Source organism: Momordica charantia (assembly GCF_013281855.1).
Source record: "Momordica charantia cultivar OHB3-1 chromosome 5 unlocalized genomic scaffold, Mcharantia_2.0 BLBB01000005.1, whole genome shotgun sequence".
In the NCBI taxonomy this organism is placed as follows: Eukaryota; Viridiplantae; Streptophyta; class Magnoliopsida; order Cucurbitales; family Cucurbitaceae; genus Momordica; species Momordica charantia.
Genome location: NW_028275163.1, coordinates 7300831 through 7313518, shown reverse-complemented (window position 1 = coordinate 7313518; position 12688 = coordinate 7300831). Strand labels below are relative to the sequence as shown.

Sequence of the window (12688 nt, the reverse complement as noted above, 5' to 3'; positions counted from 1 at the left end):
GGGTGTTTGTTGAGATATCTATATAGAATTAAATTTATCTAACCCATAAACTTAAGTCGTTTTTTGGTTGGTAATTTAATTATGTACGTTTGACATAGTATTAGAATAGTATGTTTGTGTTCGAATCTCATTATTTGTAGAGTTAGATCCTTACAACACCCATTTTTTTATCCTTGAACAAAGATTTCTCGCCTCTAACCAAATTAGATTTATTATTCTAGGTCATTCTTAGGGAGGTTGGGAAACTATTTTCGAAAAAAATCCCTCTAAGTTCTATAAAAATGTGTTTAGATAATTGCTTTCAACAAATGAGTGTTTATATATTTAAATACAATTTGTCAATTTGAACGATAGTTCAACCGTTAAAGTATGATAATTAACTTTCCTCTTCTCTACAGCGAGAGAATATTCAAACTCCGCACCAATATAATGTTATATTCCAAAGAAAACTATATATATGCACGAATATATTTCTATTTGTCTTTCATGAAAAAGAAGGTGAAATAACAAACTAAATGTTATTTTTAAAGTACTTTTCATTTTTAAATGTAATTTATAAAGTATAAAAACTCAATTAAAATACCATTTCTTATTTCTAGTATTTTTTAGGATATAACATGTAATATCTTTTAAGGAAAAAAAAAAAAAGAAAATAGTGATGTCATACTTGCCTTTTATATTCTTATTTTTTGTTGGAACTCTTCCACGGTTTCCAAGTCTTCCTTATTAATATGTCGAATTATTTATTCCGTTTGATTATCTAAATATTAAACTGATCAACCCAATGCAAAATCATAATCTTCCCTAAACAGAAAACAGATTCACAGAAAACCAGAAAGCTTCTTCAATGATCTTAAAAATTCTCCCAGTCCCAGTCCCCACTTGTTTAACACACAACAAGTTTACCTTCAAAATTCCACCAGAATGAGCTTCCCAGTCTAAAATCACCGTACCGATGACATGAAAATCTGTTTCATTGCCGGCGATCAGAGCGACGGCTTGGACGGATCCCATGAACAGTTTACAGAGGAGACCGGCTCCGATGGAGATGAATCCATGTGGCTCTCTTCGGATTCCTCCTCCTCTTCTCCGCCTCTGTTTTCCGAGAGCTGCTGGCGTCTACTGGATTCTTTCCCTGATTTCTTGCTCTCCTTAGTGAATCTTGATGAGGAAGACTCGAAGCTGATTGCGGACGGAGAGCTCGATTTCGATTGGTTTCTGTCTGGATTTCCGAGTCCGTCTTTCCGGAGCGGTTTGGATTTCGAGGTGAAATTAGCAGGAGCAAGAGCAATCGGGGACGTTGATCCCGATGAACCGATATTCTGGCCGATCGAACTGAAAATCGATTGGAAATCAATGGAGGATTGGGACTGGTTCTCGATTTCTCCGCGGAAGGATTTGAGATCTTCCGCTACGCCTCCGAACTCCACTGGATTCAGATTTGAGGGACGGAAAATGAATCTGAATCAAGCGCCGAAGAGGAGGCTCGTCTTCAGCTCGAGATCGGCGGCGTCGGAGATGATGGAGTTGAAGCAGAGGCAAGATAAGAGAGTTACTACTGTTCCAAGGATCGGTACTGTTCCTTCGAGGTTCAACAGAGCAATCAAAAACTCCGCCGGAAAACGTTCTGGCGAGAAATTATTCTGTGTGGATAGAGATTTTCTGGAGACGGATTTGGCGGAGAATGAAGAACTTCCGATTGAAACGTTGTCAGGGCTTCGTGAATTCGATGGCCGTGAGGGAATCGATTCGGAGTTCGATGACGTTGTTCTATCGCTGGATGAAACCTGTAATGAACTCGCCTAGTTTAAACTTTAAACCCTTCTCGTTTTAATTTCTCTATGTTTATTTCACTTTTTTCATCTTCTTAAAAATATTTTTGAATTTCTCCACCAAATTTCAGTAATAGATAGCTAAAGTCCGGTGGATAACTCTTTGATTTTTTTTTTCTTTACTTTTATCTAATTTTTAATGTTTTTTCTGATCATCTTATTTCCCGCTTCTAAATTTTGAGAAACTTTTTTAAAAGGGTGGTTAAATTTTGGAAACTCTAAAAATTCGTTTCCCTTTTACTATTTCCATTTTTTTCTTGTTAGAAGCAGATATTATATATTTTATTTTAACTACGTTCTTAACAAATATATTTTAACTAAAAATAAAAGTTAAATTGAATTAAAATATATATCATTAGTAAAGAGGCAGTGGGTTTAGTCTTCATCCCATAAAGTATTTACTAAAAAAACTAAAACAAGAAATAAAAAATAGTTATTAAGCGTATTTTTGTTTCTATTTCTTTTTTGAAAGAAATAAAAAACAGAAATGATTATCAAGCGAATTCTGTTCCAATTCTAAAAAAAAAATTAGAAACGAGAAACGAGAAACGAGAAATAAAAAACGAGATCGTTACCAAATGAGTCCCAAATTTCTCTTGAACATAATAGTATTTTATAATAATTCGTCTATCTATTTCCGTCAATCTTGATTAACGGATGTATATATATGATATATACCTGAAGGGATATGAGATGATTATATGAGTTATATACCAAGTACAATCTTCATATCTGGTATATATATTGGATAAGGTATACATTCTATAATTTAATGGGCGGGTATATATATATATTATCTATACCACGTTTCTCTTATTAAATATATATGAGGTATGAATAGGTACAATAACATTAAACAAATAATTGAGATGAATTTTCAGAAAATTTTTCGCATGCAATGCCATTTGAAAAATGTATTTTTAACTGAAACAATTGTTTTCTAAAAATAAAATTGAAACAATTGTTGTAATTACTTTTTTAAATAAAACTAATTAAATAATGTTTAATTTAAAATATTTGTACTTAGGTTAATAGTGTCTTGTAAATGCCTTTTTGGAAGGCAAGATACAACCTAGTCTGTTGATATAGAAATTTGGCCTAATGGGATTTTGCAAAATCGACATAACCTTCAAGAATAAAAGGGATCGACAAGACCTGCAAAATAGAATAACATTAAAGACCGGTATGACTCTTGCTACAGGCTCCGATGTGGAGTTGAATCCTGATCCCTCTAGGAATTGTGGAATTTGAATCCTGATACATCTAGGAAATCTGGTTATCTGAATCTGGGGAGAATCTTGAGGCAATCAGGATATCTTCTTCTTTTGAATATAGGATATCTTTTCCTGAATTATAAGGTCATCAAGATATATCTTCCTTTTTGAATTCCTAAGAGAAATTCGAATTGTACAAAATAGGGATTTTCTCGTCCATAACAATAGCCCTCAATCTCAAAGTTGAAGATTGTCAAAGTTCTGCTTTGAGAGTATTTTATCGTTCATGGGTTGGCTATTTTTGTGGAATAGCCTCTTTTTGGTCGCTGTTGATTGTCATCTTAATTAGACTGACTTTCCTAGCCCCCATTCTCTTTTGTTGTAGTTTACTTGTAGTTGTCAGTTGTCGCTTTTTATGGGTTGACTGTCATAGCCGCCCCCATACCCTTTTGTCGTAGTTGGCTGTCTCTTGGTTTACTCTTTGGTTTCCAACCTACTTGGCTTTTGCTAATGGTTTTATACCCTGAATCCAGTCGATACCCTTTTGTTGTTGTTGGTTGTCGTTTTATGGGCTGGCTGTCATAGCCCCCATTCTGGTTTGTTGTAGTTGGCAGCAATCAAGACTCTTAGGCACTACTATACGATGTTTTAACCGTTAGATTTTGGCCTTGGGATCTAACTTTCAACAGGGCCAGTCGTAGGTTTCTAACCTATTTGGCTTCAGCCCCTGGTTCTATACCCTAGGATTCACTCTTGGGTTTCTAACCTATTTGGCTTTCGCCGATGGTTTTATACCCCGAGTCTAGTCGGCCTTGGGTTTCTAACCTTTGTCGGGCTTTTACCCTAAGTTAATCAACACCCCTGGGTTTTTAACCTATTTTGGTTTTTGTCAAATGGTTTTATACCTTGGGTTTCATTGATTGGTTAGGCTTACCTGCTTTTTGTTTTAACTGGGCCTATACACATGCCTTTTTCAGCACCTTGTGATTCTTTTCCCTGGTTTCACTTATTGGCTCTTAGCTTATCGACTTGCTTCTAGGTCTGTCCATGTTCGAGTTCTTTGACCAACTGTTGATTTACTTACCCATGCCCCAACTTGAGGGATTTTCATTTAGAGTAAAAGATAAACTCTCAAGTAGTAAAGATGTAATTATATTTTAGATGTCAAAAATCTTATTCATAATATATAAAGAGATAATTGCTCAAATAATAAGTAATTAATTAAATTTCAGATACTAGGAGCTTTTTTAAATAGTATCTTTGGAAATATAATATCAACATGTAGTTACCAAAAAATCAGCCGTAAATTATGCGATTTACCAAATATGCGGTTACCAGAAAATTAAACTTAAACTCTCGTAATCATAAACAACCAAAATTACACAGCAAACTTACCATTGTCTGAAGTAGAAACTCCGTATGTTAATCAGTTGCTTTTTCTTTTCTGGGATTTGTTGACTCGTTTATCCCAGAGTCTGTTTTGGAATCCGTCGATTTATCTCATCCAGAATCTGTCGTGGAATTTATTGATTCGTTCGTTCTGGGTCATGTCTCAGAACTTATTGATTTGTTTTTTCCTCGGCTACCTCAAGTAGAGGAAGCCCCCAAGTCATATAACATTCGTCGTTAGAAAGTTGTGGTCTACCTCCAGAATACTTGTCGATTCGTTTCTCCCGAGATCTCCTTGGATCTAAGTAGTTCTCGATCAATTCGTCGTCAATCGTCTTGACTTTTAGATCTTAGTCGTCCTCACAGACGGTGCTAATTGTTGATGCAGAAATTTAGCCTCTTGGGATTCTGCAAAATCCCGCCACACAGGCTCCGATGCTTAAGACAAAATCAGAATAGTTGAGTATAAAATATAGAGTGTTGTGAGCATACCTTTAGGGTTTGGCTTATTTCCTTTATAGGAGTTGAATCCTGATCTCTAGGGATTGTGAAATTTAAATCCTGATACATCTAGAAAATCTGGTTATCTGAATTCTATATTTCTTCTGAATCATAAGGTCATCAAGATATATCTTCGCTTTTAAATTCTTAAAGAGAATTCTAATGGTAGAAAATAGGGATTTTCTCATCCATGGTATAATCGAAGTTATAATATCTTAATAAAATCGAAGGAGGGGAGAAGGGAGCTATCGAAGAATGAAGCCAATAAAACCCTAGAAGCCATGGAGAAAGGGGAAAGGCATAATTGTGGGATTCTAAATAACGAAATGTGATTCAATCAGTCCATCCACAAGCACCCTCAACTACTCCTTCTAAAGTCAATATAAACCAATTTTTATTTTTTTTTCAAAATCAATTTTGTTTATTTATCAAATATCAATATTCTAAAGGACTCCCAAACACAATTTAAACCATATATATTTCGATTGGCGCAAAACCGTATACTATTTAAGTAATAGAATACCTTCATTGGCATATAATCCAATGACCTATGATTAGAAATTTAAAGGTGAATTTGTGGAACGTTACTCATTAATTCTCAAATGGATTGAGAAAAATAAACAAGTGCTATGTTCTGCTTGTAGTGTTGGCAAGCAACGGTAGAAAGTGTAAAGTTTATTTCTTCTTTATTTCAAAAAAGTGCTCTCTTCATTGCAAGTGGTGACGTGAAATCATAGTAGAGAAATTATTATGCCAAGTTTTTCAATTCTATGTATTTTGTGTTTAGTTTAGTTTAGTTTTTTTTTTCTTTTTTTTTAAATAATTTTATTAATAAGTTTTTCAGAATTGCATAAACCAGTTCAAACTACTTTTATGGTTTTAAAAATTTGTCCTAGATTTTAAAATTTTATAAAAATTATATAAAATGTTTCTAAACTAACTTTTAAAAATAACAAATAAAAAATGAAATACTTATCAAATGAAGAAAAGAAGTCGTAATTTTCTGTTAATGAAAAATTTAAAATTAAGTTATTTAAACAAGGTTCTAAAACCTAGAACAATTCCTAAATATCTCTACCTTGATTAAACAATATGTGAGGGCTAATTAAATTTTAATCCATAGACCTGGTGGGTTGAATCAAAAGTCATGCCATTGATTATCAAACAAGTAAAAACGTTAAGATTAGATTAATGAATAACCAAAGAAAGAAATTTTATTAATTGGAAATTAAAAATAAAAATAGTTCATAGATTAGGCTATATCATAGTAAAAGAAATCTTAACCTACCAATAAAAACATTAAAATAAATTAGGGGAAAGAAGGGGAGAACACATGGTGAAAAATTATAACATGAAAACATAAGTATAGAAGGTTAAGGCATCTTACTATTTTTTCAAAGGTCGAGTTTCAATTTTCCATCTCTTCATTAAATTTTTCACAAGTAAGATAGAGAAATGTAGAAAAATAGATATGTATTATATTTTTCAAAACTGTCAAATTTTTATTGGCGATCAGCACAAAAATAGGTGGATAAATATGTAAGAGTCCTATTTTTTATCCTCTATTTCAATCACCAAACCTTGTAAATACAAACTCTAGCTCATAACAAGTTTTAAGAAATGAATTTACTATTGAAATGATATAAAGGTCAAGATTCCAACCATATCAATTTCAAAGACAATTTTTTTTTTTTTGGGTAAGGAATTAAAAACTTGTTTTTCAAAGCATTACCACCAAACTCTTCAGAAAAGTAAATGATGTGATCAAATTTGGTAGAAAATGTCTTCAAATCTGTTTCTGTACTGTTTGCAATGGATATCTATGATAAAATACTACATAGATTTTATCATATATTCATTTTGTGCTGTTTTTTTCCTCCCATTCCATGTAAGCTATGGTTGTTAAAAATTCTCCTAGGTTCAGGTGATAACAAACAAAAAAAAACAAAATTAATTCAATTCAGAAAATAAAAGAAAGAACCAAAAAAAGTATTTGTCAATAAACTCAGCCTGAAAATAATATATACTTTGGAAAAACAGCCCAAAAAATAGAATAATTGCTGCCTCATAGTCATAGTCATAGATAGAGATAGTGGAGAATAAACTGAGTCAACACACCAACACAACGGGGAGCCTCAAACACTAAATTTAAAAGATTAATATGATGATGTCATTTTTTTTCTTATTTCCTCCTTTTTTAATAAATGCTCTTATGTTCTTTGTTTGTTTATTTATTTTACAGGAAATAAAAGGTAACAATTTCTTTTCTTTTTTTTTGTGTTTAAAATTTTAATTCAAAAAGTCAAAATTTATATGAAAATTAATTTTTAAAATTAAATATTCAAAAAATATAAAAAAAAACTCTATGTTATTATTATTTTTAATTATTTTTACTCATTTTATAATTGACAATGTAAAACAATATTTTTATTTATTGATGTTTTGGAATAAATGGTAAGATTTGATTTTTGTTGTCAATTTTAGAAAATTTTCTAAAAGTATAAGAAACACGAAATATAGACAATTACCACATGCTTAAATTTTAGAAATGAAAGAAACAGAAATGTTATTAAATAGGTAATTAACGTCGCAACTTTATAGAAATCTTGATAAAATAATAAAATAATATTGATGTTTGTTGATCTTTACTAGTATTAATACTCGTATTTACCAGCGAGTTCATACTTTAGCCAATTTTTGCTTTACCAAATTGTGCTATTCCTTTTAGTTCTCCAATTTTCCATCTTCCCTTATGCATGTTTCTCAACACTCAATTGTAGCCCATGTGGCAAATTAATTTCTTAATAAAATTCCCTTTAAAAAAAAATACTCGTATTTTGATTACTTTTTTAAATATATTTTTAATGTTAATATAGTATATTGAAAATATTAATTGACTTCTATTTTCAGCATCCAACTATGTTGTTCATGGATTATGAATTTCAATAAATTCAGTGTCACAATGACTAAAATCATAACTCACGCCTATTTTATCCCAAACTACTTCCTTCCATTGAATTGGTAAGGTAGAACAACGTCTAAACATAGTTGAATTGGTTAAAATATATATTTCCAAAAGATCATAGGTTCGGATCTCCATATTTATATATTATACTAAAAAAATTATTATGATATCAAACATTATTACAGGAGCTAGAGTTGGGAGAGAGTTTGTTTGAAGTCGTCCCTATATATATATATAAATAAATAAATGATTGGAGACTCGAAAAACTTTCTAAAACTCATGTTAATGCATTATTTTTAACTTAGACATTGGAGTGTGTTGAGTATATAGAAACGTGTAGAGCAAGATGGCTGAGCACACCACACCGTATTAACGTGCAGAGAGGACTTAAAAGGCATTTGCAATAGACTAATTAACCTTATTGGAAAAAAAAAAGAGAGAGAAAACTGAAATTACACGTATATATCCTTTGTTGTAAAACACACCTCACAAGACTCGTAAACATCTTATCCGATTCATGGAAGGGAAGAAGATCCTTTTCAACAAGAACAAGAGAAATCCCATGATAAAACTAAAATGCCACACACACACACATATATATAATGATTATTTAGAGGAAGAAATTAAAGTGGGGGAGTTTCAGATTGGTTCCAAGTGGTGATGTCATCGCCATATCTACCACCCTTAACTCCATCAGCCAAAGCATACGCTTCAAGTTCACCCATTTCTTCTGGACTCAGTTTCACTGATAAAGCTCCAATGTTTGACTCCAGATTCGATATCTTTGTGGTTCCAGGAATCATAACGACGTCGTTTCCTTGCTGGTGAACCCATGCCAGAGCCAATTGAGCTGTGCTGCATCCTTTTTTCGCTGCTATTGCGCTCACCTTCTCGAATATGCTCTTGTTGTGCTCCAAATTTTCCGCTTGGAAACGTGGCAGTTTCTGAACCCAAATTAAAAAACACAGTCATTTATATACTTAATATGAAATATATATATCACTGTCGTTGTGGGACAAATCTCGTATATATTATGGTGAAAATTAACGATTTCTATTTCTTTCCACCTTTCTGTAATCATCTTCCGTCAAGTTTTCAATGAAGCTGGCCCCAGATGATAGAAAGCCCCTGCCAAGAGGACTGTATGCCACAATTCCAATGCCCAGCTCCCTAAAAAAAACATAATATTCAATCAAAGGATTCATCCTAAAAAACATAAGAAAAATAATATTCTAAAATTTAAGGATTTTTATTAAAATAAATATCACCGAGAGAAATTATACATTTTATTTAAAAACTATGAATTCTTTATAAAAGAAATTATAAATATTACACAATAATTTAATTAATCATTAATGATCAGCAATGAACTTTAACAAAGATAATTTTTATTTATAATTTATTCAAACTAATAATGATGGTGGTGACTCACAGTTCCACTATAAAGTCCAATAAAATCTCTTTCATTCTAATGGATTCTTTGATTCATTAAAAATATTTTAAAAAGCCTAACTAAATTCAGTACTAATTGAAACCTATTTCTAATCAAGTTTATAAATTTAAATTCCTACCCTCACTTGTTATATATTCAAAAAAAAGAAAAATAATTAGCTCATTAATGACAATGGCTAAATAGTGTCATTCCCATTATCAAAAGCTTGACAACTCATTAATTTTTATAAAAAGTATTTATTCTTATATTTCTCTTCCTTAATTGTCAAATATTTAATAATTGTTAAAACATTACTCCATGGAGAAATGTATTTAGACAATTTTAAGATCATCATCAATGGCATTGGCAAAAGTTTTTTTTTTCCTTCTTAAGTACGACCATGGGCAAAAGCTTATAAGATACCTGCAAGTAGGAATTATGTCTTGTTCTACATCTCTAGCCCACAAAGACCATTCGATTTGAACGGCTGTGATTGGATGAACTGCATGAGCTCTTCTAATGGTGGAGGCTGAAGCTTCGGAGAGACCTATGTATTTTATTTTCCCTTCTTCTACCAGTTTCTTCAGCTCCCCAATCTAAACACACATCATTTCGCCTCCATTGATCAGATAAATAATGGTTGTAGCATAGAAGAAAATCATTATAAAAAAAGGGTAAATACATTAAATGGTTCCTAATTTTGTTTAGAGTAACTTAAAATATTTTAAAATTCTTTATTTTTGTAAGTCATTTCTTTAAAAAACTAATAAAGAAAAATTTTATGTATATTATGAACATGTAATTATGCTATTTGACACATGAATATACTAATATATATTACTAAAATAATAATATAATAAAAATTTAACCATTTTTTACCGGAGATCTTATGTGGAAAAAGAACTGTGAGAATTTCAATTGAAAACATGAAAATTTCGAAAAGATAACAACAAGTATAATCATTTTTTTAAGGGAAAACTACCCTTTTTTAGCTTAGGTACCATCGTCCTTTTTGCAGGAGATATCTTACCAGTCGAATTATGTTTGTTTGATTTTTTTTATTGTTCTCTATAAGTACACCAACACGTGGGACATCTCAATTAAAAATATATAATAATGACGGTTGAATTATGCTCACTTTGGTATATTTTTTTATTCTCAATTAGTAATGATTTATCATTAACATTTTATTATTAATTTTTAATATCAACTGCGAGCTCTATGATAATTGACAGATATTTGCAACTCCAACGATAAGGTTGTGAATTGATCCTTACCTGTAACTAAAAAAATAAAAAATACCAACTTATTGGCAAATAAATATATTTTGAACTTTTTTGACAACCGCCGGAGGAATATTTAAGGAAAAAAATAATATATAACAAAGAATAACAGAGAGAAAGATACTAACAGTGAGTTCAATAGGAATTTTGGTGTCGATCCGGTGCTGATAATAGAGATCGATATAATCAACGCCGAGGCGCTCCAAGCTGGCCTCGCACGCCGCCCTGACGTAGGCCGGATCGCCGTGCACCTCGAAGTTACCGGCCTCCAGTTTCAGCCCGAATTTGGTGGCCAACTGGACCTTCTCCCTGACGCCGTCCCCCTTGAGCGCCTTTCCGACGAGGATCTCGTTGGTGAAAGGGCCGTAGATGTCGGAGGTGTCGAGGAATGTGACGCCGGCGGCCACGGCGCGGCGGATGAGCGCCACCATCTCCTCCTCCGGCCTGGTGGGGCCGTAGTAGGCGGACATCCCCATACATCCCAGCCCCTGCGCCGATACTTCCAGGCCCTGACTTCCCAGCTTGATTCTCCGCACTTGTTCGCCGCCCGCCATTGATTTCGTCTGATTTCTCCTCTCTTCTTCGATCAATTGTGAGATTTGATGGACTCGATTTGTAGCCCTAATTTATAGGGGGCGAGGGGAGTGATCTCTTTGGAGTGGAGCAGACTTTTTTTTTTTTTTTTTTTTGGGGGGGAAAAGTTCTTGCAAAATTCTCCTGTGGCTGCTGCAGGGTGGTTGGAGTTGGAGGAGGTGTGCGTCACCTCTTGCGTTTTTTTTTAAAAATAAAATAAGTCTTCAATTTAAAAAAATGAAAATATTATTTTAATATATATAATTTCAACTTTAATTCATTTTAGATTTCAGAATCTACTCTATATTCACACTTTTTGGTCTGGTACATAGACCCTTTAATATAAATTTTTGAATATATTTTAAAAAATATATTGAGTATTGTGTATCTGGTTGAAATTGTGGTGGAAAAAATGAGATAAGAAATGATTAAAATGACCATTTTTTAAACGTACATGGACTAAATTAATGAATGTTTCTTTAGTAATCAAAGTTGAAATTACAAAGACGAAATTAATATTTTAACCTAAAATAAAAGTTAAAAATACAAAGGACTAAATAAATTAAAAGGCAAAATACACTTTTTGTTTCTCAAGTTTGAGGCAAGTGCCTATTTGATCCTTAAAATTTAAGATGGACACTTTTAGTCCTTCAGTTCAGATTTATAAAAATGGTTCTAAATATTCCCGAGATGGTTTGATGGTTAGTTGCCCAACTCTTCGTCAAGGGCAAAAGCCTTTCCCTTGTGCAAAAAAAAACCTTTGAGATTCTACTGCTCTAAGCTTTGCCATAGGAGCATATTCAACATAGTCTTCTTCCTCTTTCATGTTTTTTTCGTCCTTCATTTGTACATCCATCCCACTATCCCTTCTCTCCACCGAAACGAGTGTAAGGGTGTGTTTGGGTGTGATTTTAGCTTTGTCATTATAAAAAAATCACTCCCTTATCATAATTTTGTGAAATTAAAAAATTGATTTTAGGAAAGTTTAAAATCAACTTTAAACCACTTTAAACTGATTTTTGTGGCATCACTTGTACGATGATTTGGAAAATCAATCGTGTTTAAATCTCTTTTTTCAAATCACTATTTTTACGATCATTCTCAAGCACACCCTAAAAAATCCAATCACGAATCACGTCCCAGCTAACTCTAGCCCTAGAAATCATGAAATTTCCTATACCAAATGAAGTATTCCATGCGTGTAACAGTCACAAATTTCCAGACGGCAAAACCCAAATGCAGATAACATTTACAAACAAGAACAGAGGGAGCTTGGTGGGTGAGACTTTCAGATCTAGGTGGGTTTCCTGTTCCAGATCTGGGATGGCGGACGACAGCGAGCGCTAGAGCAGCGGCAAAGAGGCGCACAATGGGCGACAGCGGCGAGGAGGTGGCCAGCGGGCAAAGGTCACCATCAAAGAGAGAGTAGGAGAATGAAAGAGGAGATGAAAAATCTACTTACCATAAAAATATTATTAAATTCTTTTGCAAAAGAAAAT

General features: G+C 32.8%; 2 protein-coding genes across 2 annotated transcripts; one reads left to right on the top strand and one right to left on the bottom strand.

Annotated features, from left to right (window-relative positions):
- Positions 1–743: 743 nt before the first annotated feature.
- On the top strand, positions 744–1842 carry LOC111014703 (uncharacterized). Its single transcript, XM_022289505.2, has one exon. The coding sequence runs from the start codon at positions 961–963 to the stop codon at positions 1804–1806; it is 846 nt and encodes a 281-aa protein (XP_022145197.1). The 5' UTR covers positions 744–960; the 3' UTR covers positions 1807–1842.
- A 6502-nt stretch (positions 1843–8344) lies between these two features.
- Positions 8345–11345, bottom strand: LOC111014744 (putative aldo-keto reductase 2). Its single transcript, XM_022289554.2, has 4 exons — positions 10745–11345; positions 9757–9929; positions 8969–9071; positions 8345–8845 (listed from the first exon to the last, which is right to left on the bottom strand). Exons 1-4 carry the CDS (start codon positions 11168–11170, stop codon positions 8525–8527), a joined length of 1023 nt encoding a protein of 340 aa, XP_022145246.1. The 5' UTR covers positions 11171–11345; the 3' UTR covers positions 8345–8524.
- Between the last annotated feature and the right edge of the window lie 1343 nt (positions 11346–12688).